The sequence below is a fragment of the Melanaphis sacchari genome, unplaced genomic scaffold (genome assembly GCF_002803265.2).
Source record: "Melanaphis sacchari strain LSU unplaced genomic scaffold, SCAv2.0 Contig348_pilon_pilon, whole genome shotgun sequence".
Taxonomy (NCBI): domain Eukaryota; kingdom Metazoa; phylum Arthropoda; class Insecta; order Hemiptera; family Aphididae; genus Melanaphis; species Melanaphis sacchari.
In genome coordinates this window covers 14038-33038 of record NW_020271212.1, presented here as the reverse complement: position 1 = coordinate 33038, position 19001 = coordinate 14038, and the positions used below count along the sequence as shown (strand labels likewise).

The window sequence follows — 19001 nt, the reverse complement described above, 5'->3', positions numbered from 1 at the left end:
TACGTCGTTGAACGTATACAGTAAAAATGTAAACGAATACGTCGAAATGTGTTCTAAACGACAATAAATATGCGATTTGCGGTTTCGTGACACGCGGGTCGTAAAAATTGTACGGGTCAAACGACGTATAGTAATTGTGACCATCTACCAAAACGGTTTGGGTAACAAAGTTACCAGCTCGGCGCCAAGCCGTTTACGAATGCGACGAAATACTGATAACAAATCGTTTGACCATGCAATACACATTCATGTCTGCTTCATAAACATGTCGTTCTCCGACGTGTTCGACACGACACAATCGCGCCATTCGACATGCCGGGATCACGCACATATCACCCAAGTATGCGATGTGGCGTGACTGCATTTTACAACATATAACTAAGCACGATCTGACATGCGTCAGCAACGGTGCGCACCTTTCTTTTATGATATTGACCATTATATGTATATGCACATATAATCGTGTTCGTGCGCTGTCGGGATAAGATAGCGGCTTTAAAAACGTCGATAAACAGCCGAAAAACGTATTGACGACGACTTCATTCCGAGCGCCTGCCGAGCTGTCGGAAGACACCGGGCACCAGCGGCCGTTGGCCGATATGGGCGACAACTGGAAAAACGGGCTTTCGTCGAACTGCCCGCGGATTCGGCGGGCTATTATGAAGACCTGGCGCGGCACGGCTGGTAACGACCCTGTATGTTAATATAGATGACTGATAAGTTATTGTTATTGACATCTGGTGTGACACCACTGTTTGAATTGAGCTATTTAACTTGCCTCACAATGACACCTAATTTGGCTTAATTACTAAAAATATTGGTAATAATAAGTGCTTACAATAGTACGTACTAGTTAAGATTATCACTCCTGCTTTCTCAATAAATAATTATAGTACTTTCTTTCATCGCTAAACATAAAAATATAGCCTAATTGAATAACTATTAGAAAGCAGTTGATTGCAATATTATTAATACATAATTGATATTCTTAGTTGCTATTCGCAATATGTACTATACTTTGCTCCATTATATCGAACTCTTTCATGCAGGCAGTGCTTGCGAGGTGAACGATTATGACGTGCGACATTATATTATAGAATTAAGTTTACGAAGATACAATATTTTACTTTCTGAATGTATAATAGAGTATATGGTGACAATATAATATGTAAATGAAAGTTCTGTCAAGTGGCCATATGCAGATAAGATGCGACGACGGCGACCATTTCTATGGTATCTGGTAAAACTTCATAACCATAGACTTTCAGAATACTAAGGTCGACTTTCAATTAATGAGACTTTTATAATAAATCTAATACCTATCGATCTTTCAGGAAAATACGATATGATACTGAAAAGCGTTTTACTATGATCAAATAATTTGTCTTTATAAAGGCATCGTAAAACCAAAGTTAAGCATACGTAAACGCAATAAAATTTGTTACAAAATATAAATTACTTTTATAGTTGTTCAATGTTTAGATCTACTCTAAAATAAAATTATATAATATAATCATAAATAGTATATGTTATAAAATACATGTTTATATTTATATGTTTCTGTATAAGTGAACTTTATGAACAACTAGACGAAGAATGGTGAACAGTATGGGATGGAGCCGTTATAATAGAATTATTTTACAAGAAAGTTCATATTTTTTGAGAATGTATGACAATTATATGAATGTTATTATTAACTTTAGATAAAACTTCTCTGAGAAAGTAATAGCAGATAATGTCGCGACAGACGGTGACCATTCACTACTGGATATGGCAACGAGCTTTCGTCCAGACTTTCCAACATAAGTATCGTCCATCGAAAATCATAGATTTTTACTGTCAAATCTTATACATATTTCTAAACATGAATATCATAGCTATATATAGTGGATTTTAATATAATGATATAATCGTGACTATACAAATATTTAAACACAACAAGTTAATACGTAAGCAATAAAATGTTTTGAAATATTAATTAAGGAATTAAGACAACTCTCAAACTATACAACCTGTATGCTGCATGTTCTTATATGGTAAAAATGGCCTGACCTGACGATCCAGTGTATTCTGATGAGCAAGCTTTTTACGTGGTTATTGGCGGTGATGATGCATTTATGCTGGTGGTGTCTGTTACGACAGTGTATATGTCGACCTATAACCCAGCAGATCAAAGTTTACTGTGTGGTGAAATAATAGACGTGACGACTCGACGGTAACAGCATCTCATTCTGGTGTCTGTTTATTGATTTGTTTCCTAGTCTTGTTAGTCGTCAGTTAAGTAAATGATTTTATGTAGCAAAATCTTACCATATCGTATTTCGGAAATATCAGCTACTTTTCTCATGTGTGCATTTTACTGTAACTATATAATGAACTGCTACAGCTCGCCGCCAACATTTAGGGCTGCGTAATAAAAATGACCATACCAAAATGTACACCCTAACCAAGTTCAACTGCGCATTATTTCTAACAAGCTTCTGATATAAATATGTCATCAAGCTGTTTTGTTAAGCCATATTTCTTTATAGTATTGCTGTTTTATGGCATTGTGGCATTCGTTCTGTTTGCTTTTAGAACATTAACAACTCGCATTCTCGCGGCCTGAGCAATTTTGGCGTGAAACTGGGTATGAACAATAGGCACGTTATGGTCATGGTAAGGTTTACAAACGCAATCGCTGTTGCGCATGAAGTTTATTATCAACATGGTGTATTATGTCATGATGAAATAATAGACGGGCAATATTGGCGCAACATTTCTATTTCACGGGTAATAACGACTTGAACGTGATTATGACAATATCAAACTTTACGGCTGTTCATATCGGTAAAGTGTGATTTTACTATGACAACAATGTGACTTTACTGAGGCGTCAACTATGCTGTCTGTGTAATGTTTTACAAATGAAGGTTCATTTCTGACGACATCACTGGCTATATGCAATATAAATATGTCGTGTAAAACTTTAACTACATTGTAACGCCTCTATTGTAATAAGAAAGTACGTTTATGTGTTGCTCACAATTTTATAAGTTTGATTAAGCGGTGTTCTGATGAACGGTGTTGATGATAATATTAGTATGAACGATAAGGTACGTTATTTATTTATGAATTAGGTTACAATTACTGTCTCTTACATTGAAATATTATAATAAATATAGTAACGAAAGTTATGTATTGTATAACAATGTAATAGTGACATTTATCTCATTGCAGATGTATATCTTATAACGACGTGTCCAAACATACTTTTAGAGCGGTAGATGTCGGTTAAATTCGTAGTTTGAAATCGCCTTCTATCGAGGCTAAAACGTAATTCGCCCATATCGGTGGCAAACCCGTTTACCTGAAACCATAACGTGACTTCGCATAACCACAAGTTGAGACTGCGTAACGTAAAAATGTTGTAAAAATATAATTTACATTTTTACCTAATCTTCATAATGGCTGCAATAATAAAATGTGATAGGTAATGTTCTGATAAACTTACGTATTTACCATATATGTATTGTGGCTGGTGACACCTGTGATTAATTCGCTTTTATTCTAGGGCTATAGAACGACCAATATCTGATTCTGATCAATTTTTGTAACATTTAACAAAAGCATCAAATATCTAACGTGTGTTTGGCTACAAGCATAACTTTGATAGACTGAAAATATAATATTTTTAAGTGTCGGTCAACATTGACTAATAAAACAACACAGCTCGATGAACGATTCCGGTAATATTTCGACTGACTACTAAAATATAACCCAGTCCGAAAAATCATGTATGTATTGCAAGTTAAACATTTTTCGATATATTACACTGTTTGAGATTAGGTATCAACACAGCACTTGTACAGTATTGCTATTTTATAATTTAACTAATTACTACTAAAAATATATTATTATTAATAAGTGTACAATAGACTACGTACTATTTAAATTATCTTCAATATATTTCAATAGATAATCATAGTATTTCATTTGATTGCCTAAAATAAAAAAAAATATATACCTACTTTATATTATTATTATTTATTTTAATACGATAAATTATAATTTTATATTATGATATTTGCATTTATGGGCGTATATTTCAATATATATATATATATATACGAACTCTTTTCATGTTGGCAGTTGTTGACGAGGAAAGTAATAAGATTATGAACAATGGATCTCATAATTAATAATTATAAATTAAGTTTTACACGAGTACAATCTTATTTACATTTGTGAATGTATAATAAGTATATGAGATGTATATTATATAACTATTGTAAATGAAAGTTCTGTATGAGTGGAAATAATAGACAGATAATGATCGCGACAGACGGCGACGCATCTTATTTCTGGATATGAATGGTAACGGTGGTTGTCATAACCATATACTTTCGGAATAGTAAAGTCCTCATTTAAATTCGTGGTATTTTATGAAGAAAATCCTTTTACATATCGACTTTTCGGGAAAATAAATATTTGATACCTATCGTGTATAAATTGCGATTTTTACTGTAATTATTATAATTTGACTTTATACAGAATACGTAAAACCCATAAGTTTAAGCATACGTAAGCAATAAAAAATGTGTTACAAAAATATAAATTACTATTATAGTATTCCATTTTTGGATCTATAACAAAATACAATTATAAAATATGTCAATAAATATTCTGTTAAAAACTACATGTTTGTATTTATATGTATTGTAACATAAGTGCATTTATGAACAGTTTTTACAATAGTCGTTGACGGGGAATATATCAAGATTATGGACGATGGAACACGTTATAATTAAGAATTAAGTTTTACACGAGTACAATCATATCTAAATTTGTGAATGTATTATAGGTATATAAGATGTAAATTATATAACTATTGTAGATGAAAGTTCTGTATGAGTTGAAATAATAGACAGATAATGATCGCGACAGACGGCGACGCATCTCATTTTTGGATATGTATTGTAACGACGATTGTCATAAGTCATAACCATACTTTTTTAGAATAGTAAGGTCGTCATTCATATTCGTGGATTTTTATGTATAAAATCCTTATACATATGTAATTTCCGGGAAAATAAATATTTCATACCTATCGAGTATTAATTGCGAATTTTAATATAATGATTATAATGTGACTTTATACGGAGTTTGTAAAACCCACGTGTTTAAGGATATGTAAGCAATAAAAAATGTTTTAAAAAAATATAAATTACTTATGATAGGAGCCAATTCCTTGATATCTTCTTCAACTATATACAATTATACAACATGTCAATAAGTGTTCTGTTAAAAACTACATGTTTGTATTTATATGTATTGTAAAAATAAGCGCATTTAATGTTGGCATTCGGCCTGTTTTATATTTATATAGAACGATTAATTAATGTTTGATTCTGATCAATTTATGAACAGTTTTTACAGTAGTTATTGACGGGGAAAGTAACAAGATTATGAATGATGGAACACGTTTTAATTATTATTTAATTTTTACACCAGTACAATCATATTTACATTTGTGAATGTATAATAAGTATATGAGATGTATATTATATAACTATTGTAAATGAAAGTTCTGTATGAGTGGAAATAATAGACAGATAATGATCGCGACAGACGGCGACGCATCTCATTTCTAGATATGTATTATAACGGCGGTTGTCATAATCCTACACTTTCAGAATCGTAAGGTCCTCATTCAAATTCGTGCATTTTTATGTATACAATTCTTATACATATCAAATTTTCGGGAAAAAAAAAATTTCATACCTATCGAGCATTAATTGCGATTTTTACTGTAATTAGTATAATGTGACTTTATACAGAATACGTAAACCCACAAGTTTAAGCATACATTAGCAATAAAAAATGTTTTACAAAAATATAATTTACCTAATGGAGAGTTGAATTTCTTGATATTATCTATAACAAAATACAATTATAAAATATGTAAATTAATGATCTATTAAAAACTACATGTTTATATTTATATGTATTGTAACATAAGTGCATTCAATGTTGGCATTCGCTCTGTTTTAGATTTTTATAGAACGATTAATTAATGTTTGGTTCTGATCAATTTATGAGCAGGTTTTACAGTAGTTGTTGACGAGGAAAGTAACAAAATTATGAACGATGGAACACGTTATAATTATTAATTAAATTTTATACGAGTATAATCATTTTTACATTTGTGAATGTATAATAAATATATGAGATATTATTATATAACTATTGTAAATGAAAGTTATGTAAGAGTGGAAATAATAGACAAATAATGATCGTGACAGACGGTGACGCATTTCATTTCTGGATATGGATTATAACGGCGGTTGTCATAACCATACTTGTTTAGAACAGTAATGTGGTCATTCAAATTCGTGAATTTTTATGTATAAAATCCTTATACATATCTTATTTCCAGGAAAATAAATATTCCATACCTATCAAGTATTAATTGCGATTTTTACTGTAACTATTATAATGTGACTTTATACAGAATACGTAAAACCAACTAGTTTAAGGATACGTAAGCAATAAAAAATGTTTTACAAAAATATAATTTACCTCCAAAAGGGTTCATTATATTGAGACCCCTCATAACTATGTAAAATGTTAAAATATGTCATTAAATGTACTGTCAAAGGCTACTTATTTGTATTAATATGCATTGTAATAGGAAGTACATTTTATGTGGGCATTTGCTCTTTTTAGATTTTTATAGAATGATTAAATGTTTGATTCTGATCAAAATATGAACAGTCTTTACAGTAGTTATTGACGGGGAAAGTAACAAGATTATGAACGATGGAACACGTTATATTTATGAATTAAGTTTTACGAGAGTACAATTATATTTACATTTCTGAATGTATAATAAATATATGATATGTTATTATATAACTATTGTAAATTAAAGTTATGTAAGAGTGGAAATAATAGACAAATAATGATCTTGACAGACGGTGACGCATTTCATTTCTGGATATGTATTATAACGGCGGTTGTCATAACCATACTTGTTTAGAACAGTAATGTGGTCATTTAAAATCGAGGATTTTTATGTATAAAATCTTTATACATATCGAATTTCTCGGAAAATAAATATTTCATTCCTATCGAGTATAAATTGCGATTTTTACTGTAATTATTATAATTTGACTTTATACAGAATACGTAAAACCCATAAGTTTAAGCTTACGTAAGCACTAAAAAATGTATCACAAAATATAATTTACTTAACGGAGATTCGCACACTTTGATATCTTCTATAACAAAATACAATTATAAAATGTGTCATTAAATGTTCTTATAAAAACTACATGTTTGTATATATATATGTATTGTAACAGGAGTGCATTTAATGTAGGCATTCGCTTTATTTTAGAATTTTATAGAACGATTAAATGTCTGATTCTGATCAATTTTTGAACAATTTTTGTAACGTTTAACCAAAGCATGTAATCGAAAATTGACGAATAACGTTGAACGCCTACTGTAGTGACGAAAACTATAACAGCATAATTTTTATAGTTGATTGAGGTTTAAAAATATAATAATTTTTTTAATTTATCCAGTCAATGCTGACAATGACTAAGTAATAAATAAAATGCCTACAATTGATAGACGATTCCGGTAATATTCCATTTATTTACTAAAATATAACTTGAATCGAAAAAATCATGTAAATATATTATATTCACAAGATAAACTACTATGGTATTTCGAATTACTTATTTTGTTAGCTGTTCGACAAGTGCATCTATTATTTTGAAGTTTTGTTTCACAATGACACTTTTTGATATCTCTAACTCATAGGAATACTATTATGCCGGCAACCCTCGGAGAATAATTTCCTTTTATTTTGCTAAATTTTTTGTTGCCGTTAAGTCAATAAAGATTTCGTCTTATGAAGCTATTTCTGTTATTTGTGCTTTAAAAACCATTTTTTGAACTAATAGTTGTATAAATAAAAAATATTATTTTTTTTTTATAATCTTTCAGTTTTAAATGTAACCATTTATACATCATTTGTACAAGCCATCTTGAATACAGGCGATAATGTTAATAAAATACAAAGTGATCCTCTTGCCTTATCAACATCAGGGATTGGAATTCGAACAGTAGTTCTTACATTAATACGATTTGGTTTCCTGTTTGATTTTTCTATCATTTTTTTAGCCTGTTTTTCTAAACAAGACAATTTAAAAAGAATAGGAGAAATATAATCCGTAACCGGGAGAAGTGGCGAGAAGTTGTAATAGCGGCAAAAACTCTCGTAAAGAAGATCAAGCCAGAAGAAGAAGAATAAGAAGATAATATAAGTACAACCTTAGAAAATTAATATTTTCAATGTTATTTTTTAATCAGAATATTTTTATAAACATTATATACATTTTTTTTGTTAATGTAACATACTTTGTAATAATTTTATCTCTCAGACCCAATCGGAACATCACAAATTTTCGATCAAAAGCACCGATTTTGTATCGTCTGATTTAATATTAAAGTTAAACCCATTAAAAACTTAAAGTTAAAAAACTTATCTGTGTTAAATTGTTGGATTTTTAAATTTTTTTTAAATTTTTCTGTGATTTATGAGTATTTTTAAATTATAATTAATTTATATTCCTCATCTTAATAGAATTCTAAACACATCTACACGAATTGTGTTTATATAAAACAATAATAAATTAAGTATTACGGGTTTAATTTATAATTATACTCTTCCTACGTAGTAAATGTTCGACATTATGACAACTAATTACGATTAGTTAACCTAGCCGTTCAAAAAATGATCAGCTTACAATTGCACCTGTTACAATTTAAATTTCTAAGCAAATCTAGGTTGATAGATTTACAATAAAGGATTTATTTAAGATACCAATCATAGCATATCACGTAAAAATAGACAGATACGCGTTAGCAATGAAGTACATTGCTCTTAAAATCTAATTTCGTTTATGTTTGATTTTTACTTTTCATCTTAAGCTCTGCTGTTTTAATATCTAAAGAAGAAAGTATGTAATTATTAATAATTAATTACATATTTTTAGTTTTTACTTTATATTTAAATAATTGATTGCTTCTTAATATAAACAATCGTACCAATCTAAAGTATAACATGATTTAAAAAAAAATGTTGTATTAATAAATAATGATGTAATATGTAGGTTCCCATTTTGCGTGAATAGATAAAACAATGAACTTAATTTATTAGTTTAAAAAAATGATGAATTTATTAATATTTTTTTTTTTTTTGACAATATTAAGTATAAAAAATTTTAATATCAATCTCATCTACATCGTACTAAACACGTAACTCGACGTACTCTACTATTGAGCAGTTAGGGTTCTACATCACGCATTGTCCGAAACTAGAATAGAAATATATATGTCTATGTAATTGCATATCAGAAAAACATTGAACTGGATAGCGCATATATTAGATAAACTCCATCTGTGGATTGAAGGAATTGTATAGACAGCCATTTCAAACTAATTAAATTTGAGGTAGGTCAATTAGGAGATAATGTTAATTTCAAATGAGGAATTGAGAGTACTGGGGAGTCATTTAATATTGAATAAAATTTTCTATGTAAATCGGATATATTAAAAGCAGCATAAACATTAAATATGTTTTAGATTTTAAATTACACTATGGTGTTAGTAACAATGATAACAGTAAAAGAGGCGATAAGAGTAGGTGTAGCCTATCGTGAGATGTGAAATAAGACAGATTCCACTTATATTGTTTTAATTTCCATTAAAATTATTGTAACCAATGTAAATGGAGAACTTTTATTTTAGTCGATAATGACCTATTAACCTTATTTTTTACATCGTTTATAATGCAATGATATTTCTTCCGAAAAATAACATAGACACCTGACTGAGCGATTGCGTCTTAACGTCAATGCTCGAGTTTGGAATACGTGAAGAGTGAATTTTCTAAGCGGATAGTTCATTCATGGTTATCGGGAAATGTGTCTAGTCAGCTTAGAGATAATACTGTGTAATAAATGATAAATGTATATGTACTAATATACATACTACGATGACGATGACTACAAAATGATTTTACCTACGCGTAATATGAATGATGTATAACAAGGTCGCGTTTCAATACACTAAAGAATGTCATGTGAACACGAGTTACTACGTAAATTATAGAATTATAATAAGAACTTTTATTTTTATTAAATTAATATTATAAATTATGTTATATCAGATTTAATTAAAATAATATTATTAATTGATAGTCTGTATCTTTTTTTATTATTTTGAATTACAAACAATAAAATGCATTTCATCTATTTATATTTTTTATAATCTTAGTTCTATTGATAATATCTTAGTAAAAGTTCATCAGCATAATAAAATCAGTTAAAAAAAATTACTGTATTAGTTTTCTTACACATTCTATATGCATTTACGACATTACTATATCCATATTCTACAAATAAAAAAATAATAAATGTGTTATTACTACCTACAAAAAAAAGTTTTTTTATTTTTTACATTCTATACGTAGTATTTTATTTTTTTTTTTTTTTTTGGAATGTTATATGATCATTAGCATATTTAAATATTATGTTATTTTTAACTTGGGGAACTAGCGTGTCGTAACCTATATAAATATCTACCAATAAAATTAGTTAAATTTTGACCTGTTACGAATCTTAATGTCACATAATGATTTTTAAGTTTAGGTATATGTATTTTCGTTAAATAATTATATACTCACCAATAAATCTGAGATTAAGATTCTCTGTTTATAAATTTATAATTTGAAAAAAAATAATGTAAATACAAAAATGTAGTTATGCTGTTTTCATGTATGATACTCTTAACAATAATTGTTAAACATTTATTATTCAGTTCTTAATATATTATAATTAAGTTTGAACATGATAATGCATAACTATATTAATTTCACTATAATTGAATATAATATAGAATTGTAGTAATTTATTATGTTTAGATTTAAAATTGTATAGAGTTTAAATGAGTTATCTTAATTTGTTTATTAGTTAATTATAAATTATATTAATATGATCACATGAATTACAAAGTATGGCTTTTATGACAGGTTATACAAAAGTATTATTTTATTGTACTTAAAAAATAGTTGAAATAGTCAACTATTATATTCATAATTGAATGATTGATTGATAAGATATTTTGTAGTTCTTGGTCTGTTATGTTTTATAATTAACTATCGTAGAAACGATATTAGTTATTAGGTTAAAAAATTATTTATTTTAATTCAGTTAACTTACCTACACAATCTAAGATTACAAATAAATTATAAATCAAATGTGTTTAATTCAATTATATTTACAGTAGAACTATAAAATAAAATTATAATTTTTTTTTTTTAAATCTATTACATAGTTTTTATAATAAAATTTTTAATATGGAACTATTATCTTAATAGTAGTACGCTTAGAAGAATACTTATACCTAATATACTACATTTTGTAAAACACGGTGGTCGTCTAAATACATTTTCTGTGAAAGTACGCTTAGAAGAAAACTTATACATAATATATCACTTTTTTGTAAAATACGCTGGTCGTCTAAATACAAAAGTATTTGAAATTCAAGAGTATTTTCAGAACATTTTATTTCAATTATGACAAGTTTAAAATCATTATTAAATAATGAAGGACATTCGAATTCTAATACAAGGCAACGAGCTCATTTCTTATATTCTGCAGCCTAAATTCATCATACTTAATTTTTATGATTACCATGGCGAAGTACAGTGCTATTTTAGAACTTGTAACAAATATGTTACAAAGTGTTATAAAGTTAGGGAGCATATTAATTCATTACTAATCATCGAAATGACGCTAATAATATTTTTCAAACATTATTTAACGATGTAAAATCAATCGCCATTGAAATAGATTTTGCCATTACAATTTTTGGCAAAATACGGACTGCCAAGATATTGATTTTATCGATTTGTTAAATTATAACTGTACATTTTTCCCAAGTATAGCTGTTGCTTTAGTAATAAATAATAATTATATCTCTTTCGGTTTCATGTTATACGTTCTGCTGTATTAAGATGTGTTAAAACATGGCTACGGTCAACGATGTGTGAAAATAGACTGAGTGAGATATGTATGTTGAGTGTTCATCAAAAAAAAGTAAATTCAAATAAAGAAAATTTAATTAAAAATGCACTGACACATTTTGTTAGAGAATGTCAACGGAGATTGCAGTTTGTATTTTATGAAAAAGAATAATATATAAATAAAAATAATAATACCGAATTATAATATTGACAAAACAAAATAATGTAATATAAAAAAAACGTATAAAAAAATTTTCATTTATTTTTTAAATTAATTTTTGCCTCCCTCCTTAGAAAATTGTCTATAGACGCCCATGTCCTTAGTGCTTTATCAGCTCTAAAAAACTTATCCACAAACAATAAAATACATAACCGAAAACATTCAAGCAATATTAATCAAAAAATTAAAATAAATATTAAACTTATGAGGGTAACTTCTCACATTGGTATTGCAAGAAATAAACAAGTAGTCAAATATGCCGATCTAGCGACGAAAAAAATTCCTAATCCTACAATAAACAACATAGATTTTGATGACATAAAATTTCCATTATTAAAAAAGCCCCCTCATCATGGCAGGATAACTGGAATTCAATACCAAATACCTAATAACTTAAAAGCATTAAAAAACTATCAAAATATATATCACACCCTTTTATACTTCAATAGAAGTCAAGACATAGTAATCACCCGTGCTAGAATTGGACCCTCCATGCTCACACACTCATTTTTAATCAGCTAAGATCCTCAACCAATATGCGAAACATTCTACCAAATACTTAAAATCGAGCTCATATTGCAGGAATGCACACAATACACCTCAATATGCCATCTAACATAGAAAGTCGACGAAAACAAAACTTTAAAAATTATTACATTCTTAAACTTGACAAATAATATTAAAACATTGTAAATAAGTTTAAACTATATAAGTTAACTGAACGTAAAAATAAAACGGGTTAAAAACCATTACTGTTGAAGCCTTATTTCAAATAATAATAAGAAATAAGAAACAGTCAATCATATCATGAACTTACTTTCAATAGCTGTGAAATTTTAAAAGTAAATCATATATAATATATATATATATATACATATTGGTATAATTATTAACAGATTTATTAATACAATGCCATTTGGATTTTAGAATACGGTGAATCAGTTCAAGTGAAATAATTGCGGTGTCGTCTTAATAATGGTGGCCATAATGGTATTTAAAGTTTTAGGAAGTTTTATGTCAGCTGTATAAATGTTAAATGAATCGGGAGAAATGTGTCTACCTCGGGGAATTCTAGCTTTAATTTGTTAGTACGAAGATACCAAATTCGTTCAATTTTATTAAACCTTGTAATAAAGAATGATACATAGGATATAGTTTTGGAGCTTCGTTTTATTTAAGGGAGACAGGAGTGTGATCAGAAGAGCTAAGATCATTTAAGTTAGTAACAGTTAATTTTATATATAGAAGTTATGTTGAAATACATAAATCTAAAATTCTTAGGTTTTTATTTTAGTGTTGTGGCCAGTAGATGGGGCCATTTAAGAATATGTGTGTATAATTGTAATTGATTACAAATTTTTCGAAGTATTTTTTCTCTTGGATTGTCATATGATATGCTCCCCATAGAGAGTGTTAGGCATTGAAATCGCCTATCAAAATTTTTTACCAAAATATTTGAAATATTCTTTTAGTTTTGAATTAATAGTAGGGTAGATAGGAAGGGAAACAGAAGATATTTTAATTGGTGTATGATTTAATGTCCATTGGATATTACTATTCGTTACTTGTATAAATGTATAGCAAACGTCTGATTAGCCGGATGTAAATAGTGTTTGATTTTAGGTAATATTATTAAATACGATCCTACATGCGCAGTGTTATCAGGATAAATTATTTACCATCGTTAGATAATAGTTTGTCAGAGACTGTTATAAGGAGTCTTATTAGTAGATTTTGTAGTGATTTAATTGAGCATTATTACTTAAAGTCAAATAAAGTAAACATTTAAAATTAGATAAAGGATGAAATTAATTTTAAATCTTATTATTGTGATTATTCTAACGTCAGGGTTATGCTTAAAAATTTTATCATTTTATTCTTTAAAGTTGACCAAATAGCCTAATATTACATATTTATTTTTTTAATTTTAAACAAAATAAAATAGTCAATACTATTATGAACTTACTCACGCCAACTGTGAAAGTATAAAAGTAAATCATAATTACAAATATATATAAACAAAGTTATTAATTAAATTTATTAGAAATGGTTTTATGATTGAAATTTTTCTTACATTTATATTTTATAAGATTAAAAAAAAAGAAGATATTTGTTACTTCTGTTTATTAATTACATACCTAGTTATATTTAAAATAGAAAAATTGTTGAAAATCAACATTTATGAAATATTCATCAAATGCTTCAAATATAAAAACACTTCTCATCGAAAATAAAAACATTTATCACTTTTTTTATTTAATTATGAATCTACTAAGGTACAAACTACAGAGAATCAAGAAAAATATATTTTTTCAATGTGTTATGGGCTACGAGATATACTAATAATATAAATATATCATAATATAATGTTTATGAGCTACGAGATATGCTAATATGTAATATAATGTGTAATATTGCTATAGGTGTTAGCAATATTAATCTAAATATATATATGATCTAATAATTATAATGTATACGAATATTAGATTCATATTTTGTAAAAACATTGTAATAAATCAAAATAGTAGTTGTTAGGCGAGGTCGTTTTGCATTTCCAAGAATTGCCAGTAAGACGATAACATCCTGGAGATTGTTGTTTCAAATGTGAAAACAATTCCAAGAAATAATCTAAATTGGAAGGTTGACGATTACAACAACAAGAGATTTTCTTGTATATAAGGGAGTCTGAAGACCAACAAGGGCAGATGTACCAGAGCTACGAAGAACTGAGCAACTTCACGACATTCAGCCACTTTTTATATCAATTACATGTATTTTATTTATACAGATTAAACATTATTGTATTTAAAAGTTGTAAATTTCATTTTAATAACACCTTGGATCTGGATCTGATATTGGCACGCAACAAATGATAGAATTAACAATAAAAAGACCGAATGGAAAATAACAAGAATGTATAATTTTAATAATACTTTATAACTGTTCAATACCTTATAAGAAAGCTTTATTTTAAAATGTATACACAAATACTATTATAAAAGGATTGTTTAATTTTAATGGTTTAATGAATTTAAACTTATGATAAAACAATTAGATATTAAGTAATTAATGTTTTTATGTGAGTATAAATATTACTGTAATTATAAACAAATTTATGGCCTTACTCTTATTATAAACCCATCTTGCTATAAAATATAAATACAATAAAGTGATTAAAATTTTTTTATGTTATAAATTATGTTTAATGATATAATTCGCGATGTAAAGACAAGTTATACTCATACATAACTTGTTTAATTAATAGATAATTTTAAACATCTATTCCGATTAAAAATAAATGCAATATAATAATACATACTGTATGCGTTCAATTTAGCAACTTAAAAAATTATATTAAATGAATGTTAGTATTATTTTAAAATAGTTCTTATAACGTTGATTTTAGAACATAAATTAAACAAAGTAAAGAAATGAATCAATTTAAATCTTTAGCTAAATACTTGATATATTATTTCAAAAATATAAATTAGTTTTATTATTATATCACTTAATGATAAATTAATCGTAGTGCCGGAAAGTTTATGTATTATAATTTAAAATGTTTAAAATGAAAAAATAAATAATCCACTGCTAAGAAAACGACCAGTAATGTTTTTACATTTTTATTTTTATTTCTCATACTTTTAAAGATATGTCCTTGACAATGTCGACACATTTTTTACATAACAAATTACAACTTCAATCAGGCAGTACATACCTACAATTTATATTTTCAAAGTGTTTTTCTCTATTTTTTTTTTTTTTTTTTGAACAATAGTTAGTTACTTGACAAACCACTTTAAAATCTAATAATTTAAGTACCTAATATAAGATATTCTAAATTAATTTTACTTAATGACTGGAACTGATAAAAGACAAATAATTATTGTTATATTAGCTGAGGACATAATACTTTTTTTTTTAATGCATTTCAATGAAATAGCATAAAAAAAGCATGTTAAAATGTTTATGTCACAATCTATGCACACGTCAATGATAATAAACTTGAACAATTAATATTAATTTAGTTATGCTATTTGATGTTGTATAGATATCCTTGTTAGTTTTGTCTTTTGCATTAGCATATTATGAAAAATACCTACAAAGGCTAAAAGCTATAATATCCAGTATAAATGTGATATTATTATTATATTTTACTTTTAAATTTCTCACAAATTCGATATTCGTCGAAAACATAGAACCCTTCATTTTTCGCTATAAAGTTTAAGTTCGTATATTTTGACAACATTTGATATTTAAATAAAAACAGCTATCATAATTTAACAATAAAAGATTTGTTTTTTTTTTTTTGTTTTTTTAAAAGTATAAACCGTAGAACTTTCCACCACTGCGCATATTGTTTATGTTTAAAATATTCATATCTCTTTTTGGTATAAATTTGTAGGATGGAAAATCTATACTAGAAAAATTTAAATTTATTTTATGTATACGTTTATTGTATTACTCACAACGATCTCCACAAAAATCTTTTAGACTCATTGGAGTAACTGTAATAAATGAATAAATCTCTTTATTATTTGGTTCTGTTTCTTTTTTCACTTGATACATAATAAATATAAAAATATAATAACAAGTATAAGTTCAACACGTTTAAAACAAACTTTATAATTAATTTGAAACACACTTATAAAACTGAAACATTGTAAGAATAATACTTACTTTCAGGTTTAAAATTTATAATTTCATTGTAATACTCAGTTACATAACCTGTCAGAAATTATAAATATTATAATCTATACATTAGTTTTATTATTTAAAAAAATATGTGTCAAAATCTATGAATAATAATATTATACAAATGCTGTCATCAATGACGAAATAATAATATTTGGGATTCCCGTTATTTGGAAAAAATAATCTGGCAATCATTTATTAACTGCTACACTCAAACCTGCTTATTACAATGATAAAATGTGAATATATAATTATAATATGTGATTTTTTAAATATATCTATTTATATCGTCTATATAATATTATAATAAATTGATTTTAAAAATGTTTGCATGACTGCAGTTTGGGAATACAGTCGACAGTTGTAATAAACATTATTTTTTAACCAAAAACACCCTGATTAGTTGAATAATTTAAAACTTTTGCTAAGATATATAAAAGATAATTAATATCTGTAGCCAATATAAAAATGTATTAAATAACATACTTTTAATATCTTTTTCTGTTAGTATTGATTTTCCATGCTCCTTTTGTAGCTGTAAATAAAATATATAAAACACAATAAAATTTGATTTGTGATTTTTGTAAAAATATATTAAAATTTGAAGAAACTATAAAATTAAAAAAAAAGAAAATTTTTCCATAATCATTATGACAGTTTCAAAAAACAAAAAAACGCTGAACTACAAGTAGTAGACTGTGAGTTTAAATCACTTTGTTACTCATTATTTAAATACCAACCAATAGATGACAACATCTTTTGTTTATCTTTCATTCTGTGAAACTTATTAATTGATATTGATTAATACCTTGTTTTTCTTGTGTCTTAATAGAAATGATTATATACCGTGACTATTTCAATTCAATAAGGTAACATCTAAAGCGTTTATTATTATATCTTCTAATTGTAGTGTATTATTGACATACAGAATAAGAAAATTAATTATGATATCGTTGTCAGGTATTAATTTTATAGTTAGTTAGTCAAAATTATGTTTTTTTAATAAAATTGAGATCAATTTCAAACGTTAAGAACAGAAGTAAATAAACAATCCATAGAACTCTAATTGAATAATACTAAATATCATTCGTATTTTAAAGAAATATTTGGAAGAATAAAATATTTAAATTGCGTTGAAAGTAATACTTGATATATTATATATTTTCATTCTTATTTTCAAAGCCTTAAAAAAGAATCAATACTATGCAAGCGTTAGTTTTTTCATATATTAATCAATTTCTAAGGTTTTCAACTAAATAATTTATAGTATTACATTTTGAAAGTGTTGATTTAATATGAATTAAGTGTAAATTATTTCTAATTATAATTAATTTAGTTTTATTAACATTAAGTATTTTTGAAGATATAAAAAGAACTATAATGTCTGAATGCTTTATTTTTTATTAAAAAAAAAAAAAAAAAAAAAAAATTAAAAATAGTTTTAACTTAAATAAGACTGTTTAATTGATGAATATTAAGTTTAAAATAATTTTACAAAACTTACATTTGTTATTATTGTTTTGCCTAATACACGATTTAAATGTGATTGAAATAAGTAATCTTCATCTTTTCTAGTACCTAATATTTCATGTTTATTATCCATAAACATGAGTTACCACACAAATAATGAAAAAAAAAAAAAAGTTATATTGTATAGGGTGTTACAGAATATTATATGTCTAATATTGTTTTTAAGCATTGGTATCAAATATATTTTAAAGATATAAATTATAACCTCACTAAATTACTTACTATAATACATTGCGGCATTGTAATTAATTATTGGTAATTTATCTACAGAAATACATTTAATACATCAGGTATTTATTACTCTCTCATATTATATGAAGATTTATGTAACGCACAATTTTTATATTAAAATGTATTGAATACTAATTTGTAATAATTAGGGATGTGAATTTGTAGGAAAGTATATTTTTTTTAACTGATTATGAATTTGTATTATGTAAAAAAAGTTCCATTTATGAAGCTTTTATTTTGAAT

The 19001-nt window shown here is 26.5% G+C and overlaps 1 protein-coding gene across 1 annotated transcript; it reads right to left on the bottom strand.

Annotated features, from left to right (window-relative positions):
* Window positions 1-3918: 3918 nt before the first annotated feature.
* LOC112596750 lies at window positions 3919-18785 on the bottom strand. Its single transcript, XM_025342530.1, has 19 exons — window positions 18750-18785; window positions 18502-18575; window positions 17484-17532; window positions 16983-17030; window positions 16772-16810; window positions 15622-15642; window positions 15428-15448; window positions 14269-14277; window positions 13120-13128; window positions 11277-11285; window positions 10742-10765; window positions 10412-10450; window positions 8973-9002; window positions 7233-7262; window positions 6562-6597; window positions 5887-5916; window positions 5211-5246; window positions 4602-4625; window positions 3919-3983 (listed from the first exon to the last, which is right to left on the bottom strand). Exons 1-19 carry the CDS (start codon window positions 18757-18759, stop codon window positions 3919-3921), a joined length of 603 nt encoding a protein of 200 aa, XP_025198315.1. The 5' UTR covers window positions 18760-18785.
* Window positions 18786-19001: the final 216 nt, after the last annotated feature.